Source organism: Elaeis guineensis, chromosome 12 (assembly GCF_000442705.2).
Source record: "Elaeis guineensis isolate ETL-2024a chromosome 12, EG11, whole genome shotgun sequence".
Classification (NCBI taxonomy): Eukaryota; Viridiplantae; Streptophyta; class Magnoliopsida; order Arecales; family Arecaceae; genus Elaeis; species Elaeis guineensis.
Genome location: NC_026004.2, coordinates 4,973,973 through 4,999,529, shown reverse-complemented (window position 1 = coordinate 4,999,529; position 25,557 = coordinate 4,973,973). Strand labels below are relative to the sequence as shown.

The window sequence follows — 25,557 nt, the reverse complement described above, 5'->3', positions numbered from 1 at the left end:
AACCCAAAACCATCTTTGGCCCTTATTCTGATTCTTAAATAAATAATAAAAAACAGAAATAGATAAAGATGTACGGGTGACAATCACCTCCGGATGCTCATTGGTTTGTTGAGTGGTCGGAATTTTAAATCCATGGAGAAGCTGATTTCCATTTTTGCGAAGAAGCTGATTGAAATACGAACTGTGACCTGAGAATATTGTCTTCTTATATATATATATATATATATATATATATATATAGGTATAGGTATGATCTTCTTGGATATCCACAAGTGAACATCTCTACTTGCAATTTGATAAAACACTCATCTGAAAGTTCATGCAATGAGGTTAACTACAAGACTAATACTTGTTAAAAAAGGTGGACCAGTTAATGCTGGGTACCCCTTGTGTGGCACGAGGAACAAAACCATATCCCATCTAGTTATCAAAATATCCTCCATAAAGAGTATCAGGTATCTTCTCAAGATCTAACTCAAGCCAAAAGGGTGGCCTCCAGATATTCGGACTCTCTACACATCCTGGAGGAGGAAGAAAAATTCATTCATCCATTAGAAGAGTATGGGATCAGCTAGTGATTGCTCTTTGTTGCCAGATTTGGCACAAAAGGAACTTCCACATCTTTCTTAAAAGGAACTCCTCGGTACAAGTGGTGCTATGCGAAATCCTTTCATACCTTCAAATTGTGGGGAGACCTAATGTACAGAAAATCGATAGAGAGCCATAGAAAACTATTGTCCACCCTCTCCTCATTTATGCTCACCCCTCATTGAATCTTGTACAAGTCTCTCTTATTCTCTTAATTACCATCTGCAAATAATTTATTTATTAATAAACTTGACGGAAGTGCCTTATTTCCTCCTCTGCCTTTCATTTTTTAAACTGCAAGGCTGGTGACTGGGTTTCAGATGGTGGAAGACTAGATATTCTTCGCCATTGATGGTCGAGTACAACTGGATCAAGGCTTTAAGCGTGAACCATGCCTCACTTTTTAAACCAATTCCGTGTTATGTAATGGACATTGATCCTCGTATAAATCAGAAGAGGATTGGATGCTCGTGTGGCTGACGGAGACTTAGTTGAGGATAAACTAAAGAAGCCATACATATTTGAAACTGAAGTCGGACTTTCTTTAGAGCAGTAATAGAGGAAGTAGCAAACTTCTTCCGGTTTACTAGGGGAATAAGAAAATGTTGCACGAGGACGCAAGTATGGTGGAACTGCAATCTAGATAAGTCCTCAAAGACTAGCTTAATGATATATATTCCAAGGAAGAATTATACCAGAAACAGAGGTCCAAACTAAATTGGTTATTAGAAGGTAATGACTTCTTCCACAAATTTGCCTCTACAAGGAAGAGAAAAAATTCCATCTCTGATCGATGAAGGTGTTGAATATAATTACCAGGAGGATATCCCAAACAGGTTCATCATTTACTAGAGTCACTTATTCACCTCCAATGAAAGCTGCCGACAGATTAACATCAATTGAGACTTATATGGTGACCCGGTTATTGATCTATCTTGAATGGCGTGTCCTTTTTGCCTTCGAACAAATTAGGACAGCCATTCTCTCGGAAACACAAGACACAAGTCTCTACAAATACGAGATAGAAGTCTCTACAAACAGAAAGATAACGAGAGGTAGAGTACAAGATAGACAAAAGCATGCGAATTACTGAAGCATAAGATTCCAACATATCTAAGTTCTCTCATAGACAGCTTCTTCCTTCTATCAAGCATTACTTCTGGAATTCAAGGATTGTGTAGAAATGGTCCGAATAGAATGCTTTGAAGTTGGAGAATCCGACCGAGAGCCCTATCTGCCGGAACTCTTCCTCGGTGCGTCCTCTCCCCTGAACTCGGTAAATGGTCATGACAAAGATGTCATTCTCCAGCAGGGCTCGAGTTCTCTGGCTGTTGTCAGTCTCTTCTGGGAGCACTGGCTCGCAAGCAATCACCTTCCCCTTTTCTGGCAGGGCTTTGTAGCAGTTCTTCAGTATCAGCATGCACTCCTCATCAGTCCATGTCATCAGTACCCACTGCATGGAATAACCGAAAACAAGCATGAATTCAAGCATCTAATTTAGCAGTAAGTTATGTTGCTACGTGAACGGCTGATCACTTTGCCCGGGTGATACCAGCCATAAAAAAATATAAATAATGAATATAAAGAGGAAAGAAAGTGTTGCGGCCAATCCCCGAGTGTGCCTGAGTCTGGCGATGAGCAACCTGCAAAACAAATCCACACTGACCGGAGTTATGTCCGACGGAGACCCTCTGATGTTTAAGTCAGCAGAGAGTGATGAACAAGATAGTTGAAAGTAGATGTCAACAATATATTAGCCCAAAAGTGTCTTATCCCCGCTGTTCTCTTAGCTTCTCTTTATATAGGCAATCTGGGTGTAATTGTCCGTGACGGTCAGGCACGTGGGGTCCTGCTTATTCCGGCATTATATATGATCATGAGGTGGACAGCCCATCAATAATCATCATAAGTAGCCGTTACGCGCTATTTGTGCTGGTGGTTTCTGATATACCGACTGTGCCGGTGATGTGGATGCACCGACTGTATGTCGGTGCTTGTAATGTGCCGACTGACCATCGGTTTATGATTTTGATATTTCGATTGGTCATCAGTTATGTTGATTGAGTTGTTATGGTTGACTTAGAATCGTCAGGAAAGTCGATTGGAAACTACCAACTGTTTGTTGGTGTACTGACTGATAGTTGGATGCTTGTGTTCATGGCGCCGATAGAAAGTGGGATGATGAGCCTTGTAAATATTGTGTTGAAACAGAACTCGTTCGACGGTCTGATTTTGACGGTTCATCACTAGATATTGACACATAGTCGGGAGACCGACTGTGAATCGGGGGGAGCAGGTCCGGTTGTTCCAACAGTTGTCCCCCACTCCCAAGTCCAAGGTGGCTTGACACGTGGCTTGACATGTGACTTGACACGTTGGACGAAGGGAGTCACCACATGTCATTTCGGATCCCGATTGTATGGTCGTTTCAGCTACAGGCATTAATGATCCCCTCGAAAATTGAAAGATCTCCAGCTGTTTTGTTGTTTCGATGATTGCGCAATCATCATCTGAGACAATCTCGATTTCAATGAGCATATCTCAGCTGTTGACGGGTTATATATAAGGGTTGTCTTCCTCCTCTTATCGAGTTCTCTACTACGACTGAGAATTTGAGAGTGCCTTCCGTTGGTTTCGACTATTGAATGTTCCATTGGAGGTTTCCAGCAGGTGTTGAGAGCATCAGGGAAGAATTGTCTTCTTCCCCATGTTTTCATGATCTCCAGCTCCTTTAGTTTTCAGATTATGCCTTCCTCCTTCTTTCCACTTTTCCTCCACCTCTTCTTTTCTGCCATTATCAATGGCAAGTAGTAGTAGGAAGGGTAAGAATAAGGTTAGGATAGATGAGGATAGATCTAGTCTTGAGCCCTCTCGGGATAGTCGACCGGCTGGTTCGGTTAGCGATTCCCTTCTGGGTTCGGCAGTAAAGGCTTCCTCTATCACCGAATCCACAGTCATCCGCCTCCAATACAGTTTCGGCTGCATGCTCCCAGTCCGAATGATCGGGTGATTTTCCCTCCTCCGGATCAAGTTGCTTTACATATAGAGAACCATAGGGCTGGCCTTCCTTTCCTGATTCCAGACTTTGTTCGGAATGTTTTAGACAATTACCGACTCTGTCCAACCCAACTTGTGCCGAATTCCATTCGGCTTCTTATTAGTTTTGCCCTATTGTGCCATATGCTTCCGACCATTCCTCGGATTTTTCTTTTCCGACCCTTCTTCGTCCTTCGCCCCCATGCTAAGGCTGAGGGCTGGTGGTTCTTCAGCCTGAGAAAGGATTTGTCCTTCATTACCAACCTTCCTTCTTCCATCCATAATTGGAAGATCCAATTCTTCTTTATTTCTTCTTTTTTGCCTTGGGGCTTTCCTTCCACCTGGAGGAATCCGAGGACGAGCCCAAATGAGAACAGTCAAGTCGAAGCCACCGATTGAGAAGACTTCCTCCGACTGAAGGACATAAAAGTCTCTCAACAACGAGAGCTGTTGATGAAGCAGGCTCTTCATGATGCTGGACTTAGTTCGGCACTTACCGTAGGTATAGCATAGTCAATTTTTCATTTTCATTTTTTTTAATCTAATTTCAAATTTGTAACTAAGTCGTTATTTTCTACTTGCAACTATGCGACCTTCGACGTGACCTTCGGCAGATGAGGTCCGACGATTCGCCGCCAAGAAGAGGCTCGCTGCCAGTGCGGATCCCTCTCATGCGTTGAAGAAGGTTCAGCCCGACACATCGTCGGTGGTCATCCTTGAAGCCGTCGCCGAAGCGATTGTTGCATTGTTCGCTCTAACAGCTTTACCACTAGTCGAAGTTCACTCGCCGATTAGGCAACCAAGTGATGAAGTTGTTGTCATGGTTGCCGATCCAGAGTTGGACAGCAGGGGGCTGATGGTATCTCGGGTGCCACCCATGCTCGAACCAGAGCCGGTCAACATAGAGCCGACCATATCTCGGGTGCCACCTACATTTGAATGGATGGCGATTCTCGAATATCAATCATCCGCACAGGAACGCGAGAAGGCACTAGAAGTTTCAACTAACGATGGGGCTCCAATGAACTTTACGGAGCTCTTCGACATTCGGATTCCCACTGATGAGTTGGCTTTGGCAAACCCAAAGTTGGCTAAGTGGCTTTTGGAGGCTGCACTTCTTCTGATTGATAGAGAGAATAAGAAGAGTCGGACCATGTTTGACATGTTCTCGTCATATTACCCGACGATCCTCAGCATAAGTTGGTACTCCGTCCACCTGCCTTTCTTATACTTGCTCTCTTTTTTTTTTAACTCTTCTATTCTTCTTTTCAGCTAGTGCATGACATATCGGCACTAGAAAGAGGATATAGGACGATCGCAGACCTCTGTCGATCATGGGCCGATAGGATTGCAGGCGCAAACGCCGACAAAGCTAATTGGGATCGAACGTCTTCAAGCGGCAACTGAATGGGAGAAATATCAGAAGGAGATCTCCCACATGAAAACTGAGTTGGAGTCGACTAAAGCTGAGTTAGAAACGGCTCAATAGTCGGTCGAGTCCCAAAAGGAGCGAATTAAGAGGAAGAAGCACATGATCAGTCGGCTCTGGAGGGAACGTGATGGTTGTATCCAAGAATTGGAGGAAGAATGGAAGATGCATCGGGCTACCGAAGCTCGATTGGCACTGGTCGATTTAGAGTTGGCCTCTGCTAAGGAGGAGGCGAAGTCGGCTCAGGAGGCTCTCAGTCGGGCGAAGGAGCAGGCTGTCAAGGATTACAAGAAGTCTGAAAACTTCAAAAATGAAATCCTCGAGGGTGGCAATACGGCTTACTAGGTTGGGTATGAAGATGACAAAGATCCTGTCAGGAATTTTTACCCGAACCTGGATCTGAGCAGCATCACTATCCTGGCGGGACAGTGGAGCCGAGCGACGAAGCGACTGCTTCGACTGAAGAAGCCGTACCTGCATCGATCGAAGTAGAGCCGATTACTGTCGAAGGCCAGGAGATTGGAGCTGCAGCGGTGACCAGTGCAGCAGCTAAGGAGATCAAGCAGCAATCGGCGTAGATGTCATAGGTCTTTATTTTTGCTATCGGACCGTAATCCAACTTTTCTTTTTGTAACCGGATCTTAGTCTGATTTTGTAACCCTCTGTTGATAAACGAATGAAAATAAATTTTTTCAAGTATTGAACTTCTTGAATGTGTCATTTGTCGTAGATAATCGTTACCAACGTAGACAAATATCAATAAGCAGCCGATTATCAATTGATATGCCAACTAATAATCAATAGTTAAAGTAGTAGGATTTGCCTGTTAGTCGGATATTAGCCAATTAAACTTTAGGAATGAAATTTTTTAAGTATTTGACATACGGGAGCTAGCCGAATATCCTTCGACCAATCAGAGTCAAGTCGGTATATTTTTTGCTCGACCGAAGTCGAATCGACTTATTATTCTGCTCAACTGTAGTTGAGTCAGCATATATAGTTGTCCACCTGATGTCGATATGTAAAGTCAACCGATCGGAGTCGGCGTATATAGTCATCCGACCGGAATTGAGTCGGTATGTATATTGGTTGATTAGTCATTAGTCAGATATCATATATCCAGTTGAAAATTTGTTGAAAATCGATCATATCATTTCAAATATGTTGTACATGTGGACAAATTCATTGATAGTACATTCGAAGGTTATCTGCATTCTATGTTTAAAGGACAGTCATTCCATCGAGGGTCTTTAGTCGGTATGCGTCTGGACGAAGTATTTCGGTCATCCTATAAGATCCTTCCCAGTTTGGAGATAGTTTTTCTTGATCCAAGAATTTTGAAACTTCTACTTTTCTCGGGACCAAGTCTCCAGAATGAAAAACCTTCGATTTGACCCTTGTGTTGTAATATCGGACCACTTTTGGTCCGTATGCAGCCATTCTTATTTGAGCTTGCTGCCAAACCTTCGAGAGTAAGTCCAAGTCGGCTCTTCGACAGTCGGACTTGCTTGGCTCTGCATACTGCTCGATCCTCATTGATGGCAGTCCGATCTTCAATAGGATCACTGCTTCTGTTCCATATGTAAGGTTGAATAGTGACTCTCCTATTGCAATGGGAGTTGTCCGATAGGTCCATAAGACAAGGTATAGCTCTTCTACCCAAAAGTCTTTGACTTCATTCAGTCGAGTCTTGAGACTATGTAGGATTGATCGATTTGTCACCTTTGCTTCACCGTTGGATTATGGATGGACGATAGAGGTGAGTTTGTGCGTAATATGAAGTTTCACAGAGAAACTCTTTGAATTTCTGATTACCGAATTGTCGATCATTGTTGGTGATGATAGTATGTGACAATCCGAATCTACATATGATAGATTTTTGAATGAAGTCTTCTATATTTTCTTTGGTGATTTGCGCTAAGAGTTCAGCTTCCACCTACTTGGTGAAATAGTCCTCCACTATGACTAAAAATTTTCTTTAACCGATCGCCAGAGGAAAGGGATCGAGTATGTCAATTCCCTATTGTGCGAATGGCAATGGTGCAATGATTGATGTCAATTGACTTGTCGGTTGATGCTGTATATTGATATATCTTTGACATGCTTTGCATCTCTGAACAAGCTCAGCTGCATCTTTCCTCATGATGGGCCAGTAGTACCTCTATTGTAGAATTTTATAGGCCAGTAATTTGCCCCTCAAGTAATTTTCGTAAATCCCTTCGTGGATTTCTCAGAGAGCATAGTCGACTTCGATAGATCTCAGGCACTTGAGCAGTGGAAGAGAGAACGACTTTTTGTATACTTACTCGTTCATCAATACATATTGAGAAGCCGTCCAACTTAGTCATTTGGCTTTCAATGAATCTCTCGAAAGGGTACCGTCGGTTAAGTATTGAATGATTGGATCCATCTAGCTTGATTCATCTTTTATTTGATGCACTTCATCGATCTTGTCGATACTCGATTGTTTGAGATATTCGACGAACGTTCCGTCGAGTAGATTGGAAGTAGTCGCCAGTCGAGATAGTGCATCGACACGTATATTTTCACTTTTTAGAATGTGAGAGATCTCAAAATATTTGAAGATTTGAATGAGATTCCTCACCTTCTTAAGGTAGTTCGTCATGATCGGATCTTGGACTTCAAATTTTTTCTTGACCTGTTCGATGATCAGTTGTAAGTCAGTGAAGAATTTTAAGTTGTCTACATCAAGCTCTCTCACAATCTTCAAGCCGGCTAGTAAGGCTTCATACTCGACTTGATTATTGGATGCTTTGAAATTGAACTGAAGGACGTATTCAATCACAGTCCCTTCGGAGTCAGTGAGGATGAGGTCGATCCCACTCTCTTGGGCGTTGGACGCTCCATCAATGTGTAGCGCCCATACTGATTCAGGTTCGACCTCTGGATTCTCAAGCTGCTCCAACTTATCATCGAATTTATGATCAGATTTGTTGTCGCGTATAGTACACTCGACGATAAAATCGATCAAGATTTGAGCCTTCATTGATGGTCATGGGCAACACTATATGTCAAATTCACTGAGTTTGATCGTCTATTTTGCCATCCGATCAAAAGTATCTGATCGATGTAAGATCGCCTTCAAAGACTGGTCCGTCAAGATGATTATTAAGTGTACTTGAAGGTATGATCAAAATTGTTGAGCCAATATAATCAGAGCGTAGATCATCTTCTCCACCTTCGAATATCTTGTCTCGACGTTGTGGAGTACCTTGCTGGCGTAGTAGATTGACCGTTGAATTTGATTTTCATCCTCCCGAATAAGAACCAAACTAACTGCTTCCGAAAAAATTGCTAAGTAAAGATACAGCGTTTCTCCCTCCTTTCATTTTGTTAGTGGGGGAGCCATCAAATACTTTTTCAAATCTTCAAAGAATTGTTGGCATTCATCCGACCATGAGAAGTCCGTCGTTTGTTGCAAGATCTTGAAGAAAGATAGACACCTTTCTGCTGACTTCGAAATGAATCGACTAAGTGCAGCAATCCTTTCGTTTAGTTGTTGTATCTCCTTCTTGAAGCTGGGATGCTTCATGTCGATAATGGTCTTTATTTTCTTCGAATTGGCCTAGATTCTTTATTGCGACATGAGAAATCCGAAGAATTTTTTGGCAGTCATCCCGAATATACATTTAGTCAGATTCAACTTCATCCGGTGTCATCGAAGTGTGTCGAAGGCTTTCTTTAAGTCCCGGACATGATCATGGATCTCGACGCTTTTCACCTGCATGTCATCAATGTAGACTTTCATGTTCCGTCTAATTTATTGCTTGAAAACTTTATTGACCAACTGTTGATAGATTGCTCTGGTATTTTTTAAATCGAATGACATCACTTTGTAGCAGTAGATGCCCTTATCGATTGTGAAAGTTGTATTCTCTTCATCTTCAGGCACCATTTGGATCTGATTATATCTCAAGAATATGTCCATCAAGCTCAGGAGTCTGTGCCCCGATGTTGCATCGACTAACTGATCAGTCTTCAATAAAGGAAAACTGTTCTTTGGACATCTTCATTTAAATTGATATAGTTGATGTAAATCCTCCACTTTCTGTTGGCTTTCCTCACCATCACGATGTTGGCTAGCCAATCTGAATAGTTGGCTTCCTTGATGAAGCCCGCCGCGAGAAGCTTGTCCACTTCTTCATTAATGACCTTCTACCTCTCTGGCACAAAGGATCTTTTCTTTTGTCTCATCGATTTGGCTTTTGGATCAATGTTCAACCGATGAGTTATTATTTTTGAAAATATTTTTGATATATCCGCTGCCGATCAAGCAAAAACATCGACGTTGGCTCTCCATAGTTCTAACATTTGCTTTCGCTCCGACTCAGATAGCTATAACTCGATTTGAATAGTTTTAATTGGGTCATCCTCTCTCAATAGGATCAAAATCAGAAGTTCAACTGGCTTTCCTCTTTCTTCATTATCCATCTGGTCTAGTTTGTCAACCGACAGAGGATCTTCAACTTTGCTGCCTTCGACTGAAACCGTGAAGCAGCGTCGGACCAGTTGTTGATCCTCTCGCATCTCCCCGACTCCACTCTTTGTTGGAAATCGGACAAGGAGATGGTAAGTCGAAACAACCGCTCTCAACGTATTCAGTCCCGACCGTCCGAGTATGGCATTATAAGTCAAAGAAACTCGGACAACCATGAACGTTAAGAGAATGATGCTTTATCACGGGTCGATTCCTGCAGTTAGAGGAAGAGTAATTTCTCCCCCCACAGTGGCTGCATTTCCAGTGAAGTCGACTAAAAACGTAGAGACTCTTCTGAGTCGGTCAGTCGGTAGTTGCATTTGGAAGAAAGTAGAGTAGAATAATACATCTGTAGAGCTTTCATTATCTATAATTTTTTTTTTATATCATAATTTGCTATCGTCGTCGAGATGATGACAGCATCATCATGAGTTTGTACTCCTCGAACATTATCATCTGAAAAAAAATTACATTATTATGTCGTTGCTTTTTAAACGACTCTTCTTTGAAAGTTGCCCCCCAGTCTCTCGATCGTCCGAAAATCATGTTGATGACTCCCATTATTGGTCGATTGTTGTTCATATCCTCAGATTGAAGTTGAGATTGTCAATTGGCAGAAGGTTGAGTCGGACGATCGCATCAAAATTTTTTAAGATAGCCTCGTTGAATCAGAACTTCTATCTCACCCCTGAGTTGAATACACTATTCGGTGTTATGACTGTGCTTACGATGGAATCCACAGTATTTTCTCTTGTCGCGGCTCTTTGGTGGTGCTTTCATTAATGGAGAGTGATGGAGGTACTCTTCTCCCTCAATCTTCATTAAAATCTGTACATGAGCAGAGAGAGGAGTGTAGGAGTTATACCTATTGCCGTAATTATTTGACTTCGGACTCCATAGGTGGGGTGAAGCTCCTTTGCCATGTGATGTCCGACTTGATTCGATTAGGCTCCACTTTTTTTTTTTTTTTCTTCTGACCTTTTTCTTCTGATTAGCATCGATCAGTAGCACCTTCGTCCGTGCGTATATATTTATATGCGCACTCAAGAAGTTCAGCATATATCCGAAGGAGGATCTTATCCAGAGAATATGTAGACCTAGATCCTCTCAAACCCCTCTTCATGACCGAGATGGCCATATCTTCATTGAGATCTCGGACCTCAAGTGTGGCGGTGTTGAAACGCGCCACGAAGCTTCTCAGAGTCTCTCCTTCATTCTGTTTGATGGAAAAGAGACTGTCGGACGTTCGCGGCATCTTCCTGCTGGTGCTGAAGTGGGTTACGAACAATTGCTCCAACTACTCAAAGGAATGGATGCTTTTCGATTGAAACCCAGAATATCAGGCTCGAGCAGTTTTCCAAATTGTAGCCGGAAAGCCAAGGCATAAGAGGGTGTTAGTTGTCCCCTAAATCATCATGAGAGCCTTATAGCTCTCTAAATGATCGACAGGATCGGTGGAGCCAGCATAAGGCTCAATCTATGGCATCTTAAATCGAGTCGAAATCGATTCATCTAAGTTGCGTTGGGAGAAGGATGTAGCAGTGTGGATGCCAAAGTCGTTGAAGGACACTAGGCCATCCATCTGAAGTTGGACGAATCGACAGTCGATTTTTCTAAATTTACGTTCATAGACATCAAGCCATCATTGTTGGGAGAATGCAGGGGTAGAATCTCTCGAAGAACTAGATGAGGAAGTTGAGGGCGTGCGTAGGCTCTTTCCCTTCTTGTCACTATGGTGGCAAGAGGGGGAAGGGGACCATCGCTGTCGTCGAGTGGTATGATGGGAGTGCCAGGAAGATGGTAGCTCGACATAATGGAAATGTCGAGCTAGTCGTCATTTCGGAGATGGAGAAGGAGATCGTCGAGGGGTGCGATGACTGTGCCTGGACGGCACTATACGCGGTGCTGGCTCTTCCACCACCAGTTGCTGTTGCTGTGTTTGCTGCTGCTGGAGGCGGTGTACTGCCTCCATCAGTATTTTCATCTTCTGTATTAAAGTAGCGAGTTGTTGTATGTCTGTTGTAACAACTGGATGCGAAGAACTAGACTCTGCCATTGGAGGTGGAGATAGGAGATCTTCTCAACGAGAAGATTGCCTGACGGAGTCGATGGAGTTGTTTTGGGCTCTTGTCTTTGCCATGACTGGATTCGTTCTCGCCACCTCTTTTTGGCACGCCCATCTATTATTGTCAATCCTTGAGTGCGCTTGAGTCCGACGACAAGCAACCTGCAAAACAAATCCACACTGATCGGAGTTGTATCCGATGGGGATCCTCCGATGCTTAAGTCAGCGAAAAGTGATGAATAGAATAGTTGAAAATAGATTTCGACAGAATATTAACCCAGAAATGTCTTATCCTCATCGTTCCCTTATCTTTCCTTTACATAGGCAATCTGGGTGTAATTATCTATGACGGTTAGGCACGTGGGATCTCACTTATCCCGACATTATGTGATTATGGGGTGGACAGTTCATGCCCACCAATAATCGTGGTAAGTAGCCGTTACGTGCTCTTTGCACTGATGATTTTTGATATATCGACTATGTATCAGTGATGTGGGCATATCGACTGTATGTCTGTGTTTGTAATATGCTGACTGACCATCGATTTATGATTGATATTCCGATTGACCATCGGTTATGTCGATCGAGTCATTATGGTTGACTTAAAATCGCCAGAAAAGTCGATTGGGAACTACCAACTGTCTATCGGTGTACCAACCGATAGTTGGATGCCCGTATCCATGATGCTGATAGAAAGTCGGACGATGAGCCTTGTAGATATTGTAGTTGAAACAAAACTCATTTGACGGTCTGGTTTTGATGGTTCATCACCAGACAGCATCACATAGTCAGGAGGTCGACCATAAATCGGGGGAAGCAGGACCGGTTGTCCCAACAAAAAGAATTGCAAGGAATTTAGTCATATCGCTTCACCAATCTAGTGTGTTTTTTCACTTTCGGATTCTAAGGGGTGATTAGTGGTGCTCCAAACACATTCGAATTGCAAAATTTATAAGCTTTCTCTATCCTTTGGTGGATTTTTACTTTCCCTCCTTATTTTTTTGCAACCGTGTATCTCAATCATTTGGCAATATCAAATTAATTAGCTGGTTGGGCATCCAAATTTAGTTCCAAAAGGTAAGTAAATAATTCAGCAGCTAAGCTTTTATTCTGCAATTATATAACAAACAAGAATAAGTACCTTCATGAAAATAGCATCACCTGCTGGAATGGCTTTGAACATGTCACCACCAACATGAGTCATACCTGCACCACCACAAGCACCTTGTTGCAATCAGCATGGAGCAAGCCATGCTTGTTAAGGAAAAAGAGAGAGAGAGAGAGAGAGAGAGAGAGAGAGAGAGAGTAAATTACAAAATTTCTTCTAAGATTAGGAATAAATTATATTAACACCCAATAATTTGAAAAACTTATGCTTATCCTCCCGAGATTTATTTGTATCTAACACTTTAATGCATAACTTAATAGAATATTAGTTAAACTGTCAATCTTAAATGGCATACAAATGACATATCAAAAAAAAAAAAAAAAACCAAAAATAACCTCAAGTGACATAACAATCATCCAAGGATGGAAACATATATATCCTTCTTCTTACTCAAGGGCAATTTTGACTTTTCATATGAGATAAAGGGTTCGCTAATGTCATTAGTTTAACTAGGTGCAAGCACATATTTTACAAATTCTTGGGTTTAAGTATAATAAACATAAACCTCATGAGGTTTTTTTATAATTTGTTCAAAAAAAAAAAGAGGAGAAAATGGAAGTTATGAAGCTCCAAACAACAAGTCATCATTTGATGGATTCTACAAGGCATTTAATCCAGCTTAATTAAATTTAAAGCAAGGAGAATGAGTTTTACTCCCACTAGCTAAGCCTTTTTCTTCGATAATTTCAATATCAGAAGTGTCTAGCCAATAAGAATTTTGCTATTCTTCTAGGGTGCACACCGTCCATGAAAACTTAGTCCCAGATCTTAAAGTGTCCTACAACTCCATTAGTAGCCCATCTATAAAATTAAATTTAAAAAGAAGCAAAAATGTAAAACTCTAGCCCTTCTTTGTTCTCCCTTGTCTCTGACATCACTAATCTTTGCACTTTCACCCCAATCCCCTTCATCTCTGAACTATAAAGCCTAGAGCCAATAAAAAATGCTGACAGATATTTTAATTGGGTGATGATAAAGCATTGGGGATGAGAAAGAGGCACAAACCATCCTCACAAGAAAATAATGGATAACATAGTGAACATATTTAGTTAGAGGGAGTTGAACTTTGGAATGGAAATAGGGTCATATATGAGAATGAGTGATTCTCATTCTAACTGTTTGGTTGGGAGGAATCTCATTCTCATTTTGATTTCAGATTTCAGGAGAGAATGAAAAAGCATGGATTTTCTGCGATGCTACATGTGTACTGCAGTGTGCAGTGCACCTGTGGATGCCATCCATCATAGCATGGACGGTTGCGCACAATGTGCATCACATGTTTCCCGCTCATGTGTGGCCATCCATCCTATGATGGACAGCATCCATGGATGCACCGCACCTAGTAGTGCCGCACATGCGCCACAGGAGATCTACCCTCGTGAATGGAAATGCCCCAAACCCCTCAAACCCAGTGGCTTACTCTTAGCACTCCATTGATTCATGTCAGGAAACAAACATGAAGGATATCACCACGCTGACTCCAATTCCAGTCATGAAAAAAAAACGTGCCATATTGACTCCATAAACCGTCATTGGGGTGCATCAGGAGACTGATTTTTCGCGCGTCGCAAGGGAGGGGCCCGGAACTGGATCTTCGGTGCGTGCGGGCTGAGGACTGCACCATCTATGTAAATAGCCCCGTCAAGCCAATGCAAGGAAAAAAAAAAAAAAAATCATATCCCAAATGGGCCAGCAAATTTAAATTTTCGCAAAAAGCTATGCTCTAGCTTCTTCCTATATGGCGGCTCACCTATTTCCTGTTAATCTGACACTCCATGTCCAAAACTGGACTTGCAAATCTTGTTAATCTTTATTTGTTATTTGTAAATCTGTATAATTAAGAAAAAGCAAAAACATGGAATCACAGCTACCTATCTTAACTAGAAGATGGTATAAATCATTCACCTAATACTACCTCTGTTACAAATTATGCTTCTACAACTGGAGTAAAACTATTGAGTTGCCCAGAGTTGGCATCGCACCTTTCATACAGCAAGCCTTAGTATGGACTTTGGATGGTACTTTTTCTTGCACTATAATCAAAAGAATAACGGGATAAGATTAATCCACCCTATCCTCAAAAATAACTAAGTAAATAAATAATGGATCTGCTAGAGTGCAACTAGGCGCCGATCAATTATACTGATAGTTGTTGGCCACGTGATGCTTTTTTTTTTTTTAAAGGTAGAGGGTCGGTAGCACGCGTACTATCTTTATCGGATGTCTTTAATGATCGGCCTAATTTCCGTGCCAGAATTCAGAGCCCAACCATAGAATTCGTTACAAGTGTGCGAACCGCATCCACGCCGTATCTTCCATGCAGTCGTCGCCGGAGGCGCTCTCGTCTTAACTACCGAGGCTACTTACCATACACTGAGATATGTATGATTCGTGCCATGCCTCTCATCAGTTTCTATCCTCGGCGTTCCGCGCCCACACGAAACGCAAAGTGGACGTGTATACGCTTATCACTCGCATTCAAATGTACACGTTAGCAATAGATGGTAGTGTCACTAAAATACGCCGATGGGTTTGCTACTCACCGGGGTACTTGGGCGCCTTGGCGACCACCTCCGGTAGGTCGAAGTTGACGCCGCGTTGTACGGTCGGGACGCGCTGCATGATGGCCCGGAGGCAGTCGCCAGAGCTTCCGCCGACGTCGACGACGGTGCGGACTCCAGCGAAGGCGGCGGCGTGGCCGTTGAGGAACGCGTCCATGAAGGGCTTGGAGACTCCCCACATGGCCCGCTGCATGAGCTCGTTCGCCTCTCCGTCGCCACCGTAGTAGGCGTACGCCGGCGTCCCGCCGTTGGCCCGCGCAAATGGCTCCGGCCCAGCCGGGTCCAGCACCGCCTCGTGGAGCCGCGGCCACGCCCGAACCAACGCATCCTGATGGTGCTGCAGGACGTACGCTGCATAGGATGGTCCATCTTCGCCGCCGCCGTTGGAGGACGCGGCGGAGACGAGGGTCTGGCCGACGGGGGTGAGGGAGAATCGGCGGACGCCTGAGGGGGAGAGGTGCTCGGTGAAGACGCCGTGGCTGGCGAGGAGGCGAAGGAGGCGCTGGAGGTTGCCGGGGTCGGTGGAGGGGGGCGGTGGGGGGCGGAGGAGGGGGAGGATCTCGGCGGCGGAGAGGGGGGAGTTGGTGCCGGACTGCCAGATGGCGGCGGGGACGTTGAGGCGGACGACGGCGTGGAGGGACATGGGGACGGCGATCATGTTCGAGAGCTCCATCATCGCCAGATTGGCCTTCTTCTGGACCTCCACCGGGTCTTCTCCGCCACCTCCCGCCGCCGCCATCGAAGCCCGCGTCCTCGTTCCGTAGAGAAGACGCCGCCTCTTTCCCCAATCGCGATTAGAGTCGTCGCCCACAATGGATTCGGGATCTACGGTGTGGGATGCGGCCATTTAAAAAAGACGGGTCCAGGCCGGGTCGAATATGTTCAAGCCTATTCTCCTTTCCATTCAAAAATAATTTTGACTTTTCATATGACATAAATGGTTCTACAAACACTGTTAATTTAATTAAAAATAAATATAGATTTTACAAATTTTTTGATATGGGTGTAATAAACATGATGGGGAGATTTTTGTAATTTATCTTATGACACACGCACGCGCACACAGACACACACATACATTTATTCCAAGGAAGAATTATACTAGAAACAGAGGTTCCAACTAATTCTTTATTAGAAGGTGATAACAAATCTAACTTCTTCCATAAACTTGCCTCCGGGAGGAAGAGGGAAAATTTCATGTGATGAAGGTGTTGAATATAATTACCAGGACATCCCAAACAGGTTCATCATCTACGACAGTCACTTATTCTCCTCGGCCAATGAAAGTTGCCTACAGATGAGACCTATATGGTGGCCCGGTTATTGATTTATCTTGAGTGGTGTGTTTTTTTTACCTTTGAAGAATTTAGAACTACTATTCTCTCTGAAACATAAGGTACAAACACAAGTCTCTGCAAACAGAAAGAAAGATAACAAGAGGCGGAGTAGAAGATGGAAAAGCATGCGACCTACTGGAACATATATAAGATTCCAACATATGTAAGTTCTCTCATAGACAGCTTCTTTCTTCTATCAAGCATTACTTCTGGAATTCAAGGACAGTGTAGAAATGGTCCAAATAGAATGCTCTCAAGTCAGAGAATCCGACCGAGAGGCCTAGCCGCCGGAACTCTTCCTCGGTGCGTCCTCTCCCCCGAACTCAGTAAATTAATATGACAAAGATGTCAGTCTCTAGCAGGGCCCGAGTTCTCTGGCTGTTGTCAGTCTCCTCCGGCAGACCTTCCCCACTTCTGGCTAGGCGTCCTGGCAGTTCTTTAGCATCAGCATGTACTCGTCATCATTCCATGTTATCAGTACTAGGGATGTAAGTTTGATCCAATTGTTTGATTATTGAATCGAATCAAATAAGATAAATCGGTGCGATTTTTTTTGATATTTGGTGCGATGCGGTTTTAAAATTTAAAAAATTTTGATTTTCGGTTTGAATCGATTTGAAATCAGTGAAAAACTGAAAAAATCAAACTGAAAAAATCGAACCGCACCGAAAAACCATCCCCAGCTTTCCTTTCCTTCGTCTTCCACTTATCGGTTTCCTTCCTTTACATGTTTCCCCAATTTCTCCAATCATCTACCTACGGTCGCAGGGCATCACCCTCTCTCTCACACTCGCCACCTTCCTCCTCCTCATCTTGCACCTTCGCTTCGGCATGCCCAGCTCGTGGTGGCCTCTGCTACCTCCAACATTGCCCTCCTCTTTCTCATCCTCTACCTCCGTGGCGACCCAGAACCCATGTGGCGGCGCCCCAAGCATGAGTGCCCTCTCCTGGCCCGCCTTGCCACACTCAGCTGCATCCTGATGCAAACCACCACCCTCATCTACATCTTCCCCTCCTCCCTCAATTTCGGTGTCTCCACCCAGATTGGCAATGAGTTGGGTGCCAATAGCTCGGCTTGCACCCGCACTTTCACCATCGTCTCGATGGCGCTCTTGGCCATGATGGGGTTCGTGGTGATGGGATTCGCTACGGGGATGCGAGAGTGGTGGGGGCAGTTGTTCACTGACAATAGGGAGATACTTCGACTGACGGCAGTAGTGCTGTCGATTGTGGGGTTGTGTGAGCTGGGGAATTGCCAGCAGATGGTGGGGTGCGGGATGCTGTGGGAGAGCGCATGGTCGGCCCATACGGCGAGCATCAACCTAGGATTCGATGAGTGCCGATGGCATCGAATAAACCACACCGAATCAAATCGAATAAGTTGGTTCGGTGCAGTTCGATTTTTGTTAATTTCATATTTAGTTCGGTGTCTTTTTTTTCTTATTCAATTTTTTTTGGTTCGGTATAATTCGGTGCAGTATAAACTGAACCACATCGAATTACACCCCTAATTAGTACCGACTGCATGGAATAACCCAAAAAATGCATCAATTCAAGGATGTTATTTAGCAGTCAAGTCATGTTCCTACATGAGTGGCTGTGTTGGGACAATCGGACCTGCTCTCCCGATTCACAATCAACCTTCCAATTATGTATCTCTATCTGGTGATGAACCGTCAAAACTAGACCACCGAACGAGTTCTGTTTCAACTACAATATCTACAAAGCCCATTGTCCGATTTTTTATCGACACCATGGATACGGACATCCGATTATCAGTCGGTACACCGATAGACAATCGATAATTTTCAATCGACTTCTGGTAATTCCAAGTCAACCATAACGACTTGTTCAATATAATCGATGGCCGGTCGGTATATCAGAGTCATAAACCGATGGCCAGTCGACATATTATAAACACCGACATACAGTCGGTATGCCCACATCACCGACATACAGTTGGTATATCAGAAATCGTCAGTGTAAAGAGTATGTAAAGGCTACTTACCATAATTATTGATGGGTATTAACTATCCACTCTACGATCACGTAATATCGAGATAAGCGGGACCCATATGCCTAACCGTCATAGATAGTTATACCTAGGTTGCCTATATAAATGGGAGGTAAGGGAATAGCAGAGGTAAGATACGTCTGGGCTAATATTCTATCGAAATCTACTTTCAACTATCTTGCTTACCACTCTCCGCTGACTTAGGTATCGAAGGATCCTCATCCGACACAACTTCAGTCAGTGTGGAATTATTTTACAGATCACTCATCGTCAGACTCAAGCGCACTCAGAGATTGGCCGCAATAGGCTGATCACTTTATCCATGTGATACCAGCCATAAAAAGATATGGACAACGAGAATAGCGAGGAAAGAAAAAATCGCGAAAAAATATTTGTGTTTTTTAACTTTCGCATACTAACGGGTGATATGTGGTGTTCCAAAAATGGTGGGATTGCAAAAATTGTAAGCTTCCTCTATCCTTTGGACTCTCGTACTCTCTCCTTAATTTTGTCCCTATATCAGGCCGTAGACTGACGAGGAGGATAGAGTGTATGGATGTGGAGTGATCGATCTAGGGCGACTGGAGGACCGGAAGATTAGAGCCCTTTCTATGATGGATAAGGTCATCTTAGTGAAGTCAATTTTTAGTTCTATTCCTATTTATCTTCTTTTGAACATGATCCTGTCCAAAACACTGGTAGTAAAGCTTAAGTAGCATTCTAGGAGCTTCCTATGGGGCTCATATCTTGGAGGAGGAGGTATGTATTTGCTGGCCTGGGATGTTGTATGCCAGTTGTTACGGGATCGTAATCTTGGTATTTAGTCCTTGGTCACACACGAGAGGTCCTGATTATTTGTTATGTGGCTAGATTTCTTCTTGACTATGATAATCTGTAGAGCACGGTGATGAAGGCTAAGTACGATATGTGCCTGTGAACAGTATGGTTCAGATAAGGAGGAGTTGCTCTTTCTTACAGAGGTTTGCATACGTGCCCCTGATGTGACTCTTCAGATGATATGGCTCATGACAGAGGACAATTGGTCGGTGAACTTTCTGATGGACTCATATGCTTGTTATTGAGCTAATGGCCAATCTTTATTAGCACTGAGATAGATTATTCGATAAGAGTATGTGATCTTCTTCATTTGGATGGTAGGGGATGGAATCCAATGGTGGTGACTCAGCAATTCGGAGAGCCATTGGTGGTGTGTGTGCAATTTTTGATGATCCCTATTCACAGTAATTAGGATATCAATGTTTGGAGAGTCCACTATACATCTGGATGTGGATGGATTTGAAGAATGGATGTGCATTCGAGAGTTTGCTTGTTTCTTCGGAATGATTGATCTTTTGCTCTAAAGAATGGTTGATTTTTTTCGTGACATAAACCATCTGGCTGCGTATTGCACAGCTCTCAAAGTGCGCAGCCTCTTTTCTCTATCCGTCAGTATAAATCTCAAAGGGTCACTGATAGAAATGATGGATGCGAAGCAAATCTCAATCCCCACATAGGGAAACGCTAATCCAACGCCCAACTGGAATGGTATACGCAGGGCCCGCGGCGAACCTAAACCCGCGCCCACCGTTACCTTTGTTCCGGACCCCGGACACCACGAACCGGACGCGACGCCGCTGACGGTATTCAATTGCCGACCTGGACGCACGTTAATCTCGCTGCACCCGTGGAACATCCTACCAAGAATCTATGATTGCATCCGCTTCCGGTCCTTCCTCTTTCGCCGTCATATTCCAAGGTGTATGTAAACTACCTCGACGAGAACAAGGAGCTCTCGTTCCCCCTGCTGTCGATCCTCCTCACCGGAACCCTAGCGCCACCAGCCGCCTCCCCCTCGTCGCCGCTACTCTTACGCTGGCTTCTTCCGCAAACCGATTCCAATTCTAATCTTGTCGAGCGCTCGCGAGGCAGGTGGAGTTCTTTTCCTTGAATCCCAATTCATCCATTTCTTCCTCTTCCTTGACTTCTATCTACTGTTTTCGATTTTTTTTTAAAAAATTTCTTTTACCTTTATAGGGTCGTTTCTTGGACTTGTATCGCGAAATCTTGTTCTTGGTTGGTTTGGTCCGTGTTTCCCATTTATTGCATTTTCTTGTCCTGAATGCATGTTGTGGTTGAATTACTCTTTCGGTTCTGGGCTATTTTTCTTTTTATTGCGTGATTTGAATCTTTGTTTCTCCATTCACAATGGCGCATATTTTGTTTGTAGTCTTTGACTCGTTTGTTTATGTAGTGCTTTGCGATATTGTCCCTGATTGAGATTCTTGAATATTCATTTCCTTCTTGAGTCGATCAAGAGCTACTTTTTGATGCCTTCATTTTTTTTTGGTGGATCAAATATTATTGTTTGGCATGTCCTATCAGGAATTTCTCTCGGTCAAGAATTTATTAGGTTTCTTTGTTGTGGTTGTACTCTTGGTTCCCCATGGTAGACATGCAAAAGTAATTTGATTGGTTCAAGATAAGATGTTGTCTTTTTTTTTTTTCTTCCATATAGAGCTTTTTTTTTTTGTCATCTTGATCAATCTCTGGATTACCATAGGTTTTGTTTGATAAGAGAAAAACATGTTTGAAATGTTAAAAAGTGTGAAACATGGTTTCTCTGCATTTTAATAACTTTCCAACATCTTATGAGGACACATAAAGAACATCGACTGTGTATATTTACTTGGTAGTTCAAGTTTCTGGTCTAATATTTGTTGACTTTAAGGCATTGTTTGTTTGTTTATTTATTGTTTGAGAAAAACTTTAAGGCACTAATTGAGCCGAACCAATTAAAAGTTGGCAAGACAGGGTGTGCTATGCATACTATTTACATTTTCATATTAACATTTAACAGCTGCTCAGCATTCAATATTTTCTTAGTTGTGATTTCAGCTTATAGCGGGAAGTGAAACTTCCTGAAGTGTTTATACCGTGAATAGTGTAGGACTCTATAGTGATGTTTTTTGTGTGAAGACATCTGTATTCTATATAATCCATATGAAAATCATTTTTTTTTCTTTTTTTGGCTGCAATGAGTTTCTATTTGAGAATGATCTATAACTTGTTTATGCCAATGTTAAACTGATTGTTTGTTAATTTATAAACCTGCCTGGCAATATGCTCGCTAATAAGCTTGCTTCCATCTTTTTTGCAGGTTCTGCACCATGACATTAGGCCATGCAGGTAGACTATTCCAAACATACATTTGCTTTGCATTGTTGGTTGATTTTGGAAGCATCACTTGATTGACACTGATGAGTGATGTTACAATATTTCCGCAAGTTTATAGTCTTAGCATTTATTGTTCTAATGTCACATTGTAATTTTTAAGCCTATATCATCTTCCTTTTTTTGTCCCAGTAATTGAATATGAAGGGTCTGTTTATTGAAAATAATAGTATGTATTAAAGGAAAGAAACTCACATGGCTTCATGTGGAAACTCATGTGACATTTTTCCTTCTTATTTAGCTTTAACAGGGCCCAGTTGCCAATGTTAATATGTATTTTTGTCATAAGAAAGCATGGAAGGACTCAAAGTTCAGCTTGGTGCTGGAGTCTGAGTATTTAGTTAGAGTCAGTAGGTTGTGCTAAGCTGGTGGTCTAAAATAGAAAACATTCTTTTGTAATTTTGCATTTTAAAAGTGCATTGCAAGACATATATGAAAAACATGGTTGGCTGAGATGAATTGTATGCTTCAGGTAAATAATTATCAAGTTTAACGTATGCTTATAACATAATCTCTCTGTTTCTTTAAGATATTTTTTACAAACTCATGTTTTAATATCAGATCAATGCTCTGATTATGAGACATTGCTAACACAAGATGCTATCGAGTTTTAGTTTTTCAAGAGAAGAGCGATATATTATGAACTACTCTATCATTTTAGCAATGCTACATTTCCAAGGTTTCATGCATAACTCTAGATATCATGTATGGTATTGAACTATGAGGTTAATTTGGTGCTAATACTCTGTTTCACTTAATACCTTCTGGGTCCAAATCATAGGGCCAGGCTGTCAGGGATTGCCGGTATGTGGTGTCAGCCTGTTTCATTCACCATTCCCATTCCTGTTGCTACACATGCTCAGATTTTTGATTATTAGGTAGGAAAGGAGTGGCTGAAGACAAGACCCTGGCATTCTTTAATTGAAATGTCTATATAAATTCTGTTTACCTTAAAAAAAGATGATTAGCATACAATTTTTGCGGTGGATGTATGTATAGGAAGATGATGTTTCCCTTAAAAGGTTCAATGAATTGTGTATGGAATCTGAAAAATACTGGGATGATTAACCATATCTTGTTTATCTACTTTGGTTTGAAATGTTTATGGAATGGCATCCTGTAGCTAAAACTTCTTCTTCTGCATCTTCTTGTAGTGCTGTGCGAGAATGCAGCAATTTTGGAGTCAAAGGCGCTAAAAAGGATTTCATTTGATTCTGCATTGGTTCCAACTCTCGAGGCATTGCTTCTTGATGTTTATGGCATTCTGCGTCCAAGGCCAATTGACTATGAGCAACGGAGACACTTAGTTCAAACCTTCAATTCAATGGTTATGGATATCTTTGGTAATATTGTTGTTTGAAATCTTGAATATGCTGTTAATTGGAGGTATATTTTTCTTTTGTTCTGGATTGTATGATATTAAAGTTTATTATGCTGTTGATTGGAGATAAAAACCTGTTGGTTTGTTTTCTTCCCGTCTATGTAGGTGTTGATTGGCTTAAACATTTCTCGTCAATAACAATTACCACCTGAACATATAATTCCTACCACTGCAGGAATTGTTTTAACTTTAGATATGCTGCTCCAAAATTATATTCTGATGAGTTAATTAAGTGTGAAGGTGAACTGTGTCTCTGTGAAAGTTCTAATCTTTTTGTTGTTGTTGCTTCAGGTTAGTGAAAGTGTATGATATCCTGAAAATATCCTAAAGTATTGTTTAGTTCTTTAATCTTTTGTAGTCAACCTTTTAATTATTTTGAAGTCCCATGGCTTCTAGTTGTTCATGTGCAAATCACCATCCAGGCTTCCCCCCCTCCCCAGCCCACTCCCCCTTTAAAAGCTATGCTCTTTATTTTTTGGTTTGGATGGATGCCTTCTGTTTTTCTTTTCTCCCTTTTAAGAAGAAAACCTCTTGCTGCTATATGGTTTGTCATTTGATGGGTAGTGCCGTACTTGCTCAGGTTTAAGATGAGGCTGTTACCTTTTAATCAAATATTTAAATATTTAAGAATGTGAGGCTGTTACCTTTTGATCAAATATTTAGAAATTGTGGTGGATGCCTGTAGAACTGTACCAGTCATTGGTTGGTATGGTACTTCTGTACATGATCAACATGGGGCATGGGCTGGCACCTCTTGAGAGTTGTAGCTGGTGATATGAGGCAATATGATGCAGTTTGCTTAGGAAACTGTGCCAAAGTGTGCCTAGTGCTGGCTTCTGGTTGGTACAACACTTTGCCAATGGGTACTGGCTAGTAATGCTCGACTCCTCAATCCTTGCTTTTAATAGGCTTACCAGGTATGATATGGTCAACAAGGCATAGTGTCGTATGACAACAGTGCAAAGGTTCTCTGTCTCAAACATGATAATATCAGAAGCTGCAAATAGGAAGATACATCTTTTATAATAGGGTGAATATGTCCACATTAAATTTAAAAAAGAAATGAGAGCTTTAAATGTCAAGTTTTATTTTTATGAAGTCATTAAATTTTTTCAAGCAAACTTTGTTATAAAAGATAATCTCAGTCATATAAAACATAAATATCTAAAAAACCTCACATTTTTTCAATACTGCATGAGATCAACCTCTATAAGCCTGGCTTCTCACCACACTGATAGTGTGACAGAGAATCCTATTTCCGAACCTCACCAAATATTGAAGCTACATAATAGAGAGACTGCAGTCTGGATTGTCTATATTTGTGCAATATGGCCTTTTTTTATGCTTGCGAAATGATCAACCTGTGCAGTGGGGTCCACACAGCACTGCAAAAGGTTGTTTTGTAGATGATGCACACACCTATTGATGCAGGACTAAGGAACTTAGGCTCACTTATGTTAGGCGCAAATATAGAAAGTAGGAAATTTTATTTTATTTTGAAATTAGGGAATTTTGTTTTATATTCTAGAAATTCATTTGGATTCTAGTATCTTATTTTATTAGGGTTTTGGATTATCTATATAAACCCATGATTGTGTCATTGAAAATATATTTTGCATTATTGAGATCATAGAATATTAAGATATCCTCCTTTGGCTCTCCCTAGGTGCACTTGTATTGGATGCAAATATAGAAAGTAGGGAATTTTTTATTTGGTTTGGAAATTAGGAAATTTTATTTTGCTTGGATTCTAGAATTTTACTCAGACTCTAGTGTTTTGTTTTTGTGCAGACTCCTATTAGGGTTTTGGGTTGCCTATGTAGACAATGATTATGTTATTGAGAACACAATTTGCCTTATTGAGACTAAAGAATAGTGAGATATCCTCCATTCTCTCTCCCTGCCTTTCTCTCTCTTCTTTGCCTCCCTGCCTTCCTCTCTCTTCGCCTTCTTCTCCTCCTTATTCTTCTGTTCTCTCCCTTCTTCTTCTTCTTCCTCCTCCTCCCTCTCTCTCTGTCTGTGTGTGTGCGTGTCCTATGTCGCCATCCCACTATGTTTCTTAACATTCTTCTTTTCCAATTAGCACACATGTTTCCTCTTTCTCTCTCTCACACACAGACACACACTCAAACACTTCACCAGTCAATGCTTTCATCTCATTATGATAGAAAAAGTGGGTGTTATCTCCTTGGTCACTCATTAATTGGAGTTTTGGGTATAAGAAACGACTGTTATGACAGTTTTATTTG

General features: G+C 42.1%; 2 protein-coding genes across 6 annotated transcripts in view; one reads left to right on the top strand and one right to left on the bottom strand.

Moving 5' to 3' along the window:
* Positions 1 to 1,375: 1,375 nt before the first annotated feature.
* LOC105055639 (nicotinate N-methyltransferase 1) lies at positions 1,376 to 16,177 on the bottom strand. 2 transcript variants are annotated; one of them, XM_010937539.4, is made up of 3 exons: positions 15,328 to 16,177; positions 12,758 to 12,822; positions 1,376 to 2,041 (listed from the first exon to the last, which is right to left on the bottom strand). In XM_010937539.4, the coding sequence occupies exons 1-3, from the start codon at positions 16,082 to 16,084 to the stop codon at positions 1,742 to 1,744; spliced, it is 1,122 nt and encodes a 373-aa protein (XP_010935841.2). In that variant the 5' UTR covers positions 16,085 to 16,177; the 3' UTR covers positions 1,376 to 1,741. The 2 variants fall into 2 exon arrangements, with proteins under 2 accessions (XP_010935841.2, XP_073103065.1); XM_073246964.1 differs by lacking the exon at positions 1,376 to 2,041 and adding an exon at positions 2,066 to 2,231.
* A 4,203-nt stretch (positions 16,178 to 20,380) lies between these two features.
* Positions 20,381 to 25,557, top strand: part of LOC105055638 (protein HESO1) — a 20,491-nt gene continuing 15,314 nt past the window's right edge. Inside the window, exons 1-3 of one of the 4 annotated variants that reach the window (XM_019854074.3) lie at positions 20,387 to 20,621; positions 21,854 to 21,882; positions 23,082 to 23,270. In XM_019854074.3, coding sequence (XP_019709633.1) covers positions 21,864 to 21,882; positions 23,082 to 23,270 — 208 coding nt within the window. In that variant the 5' untranslated portion in view covers positions 20,387 to 20,621; positions 21,854 to 21,863. Of the gene's footprint in view, positions 20,626 to 21,853; positions 21,883 to 23,081; positions 23,314 to 25,557 lie in introns of all 4 variants that reach the window. The other 3 variants (XM_010937537.4, XM_010937538.4, XM_073246963.1) reach the window with 3 other exon arrangements.

What these genes read in the sequence shown, in the direction of transcription:
- LOC105055639 (XM_010937539.4), bottom strand. Translation starts at nt 16,084, where the DNA reads ATGGCGGCGGCGGGAGGTGGCGGAGAAGACCCGGTGGAGGTCCAGAAG. An exon ending in CAAGGCGCCCAAGTACCCCG is followed by an intron (nt 12,823 to 15,327) that starts GTGAGTAGCAAA and finishes GTGGTGGTGCAG; the next exon opens with GTATGACTCATGTTGGTGGT. An exon ending in GTGATGCTATTTTCATGAAG is followed by an intron (nt 2,042 to 12,757) that starts GTACTTATTCTT and finishes TATTCCATGCAG; the next exon opens with TGGGTACTGATGACATGGAC.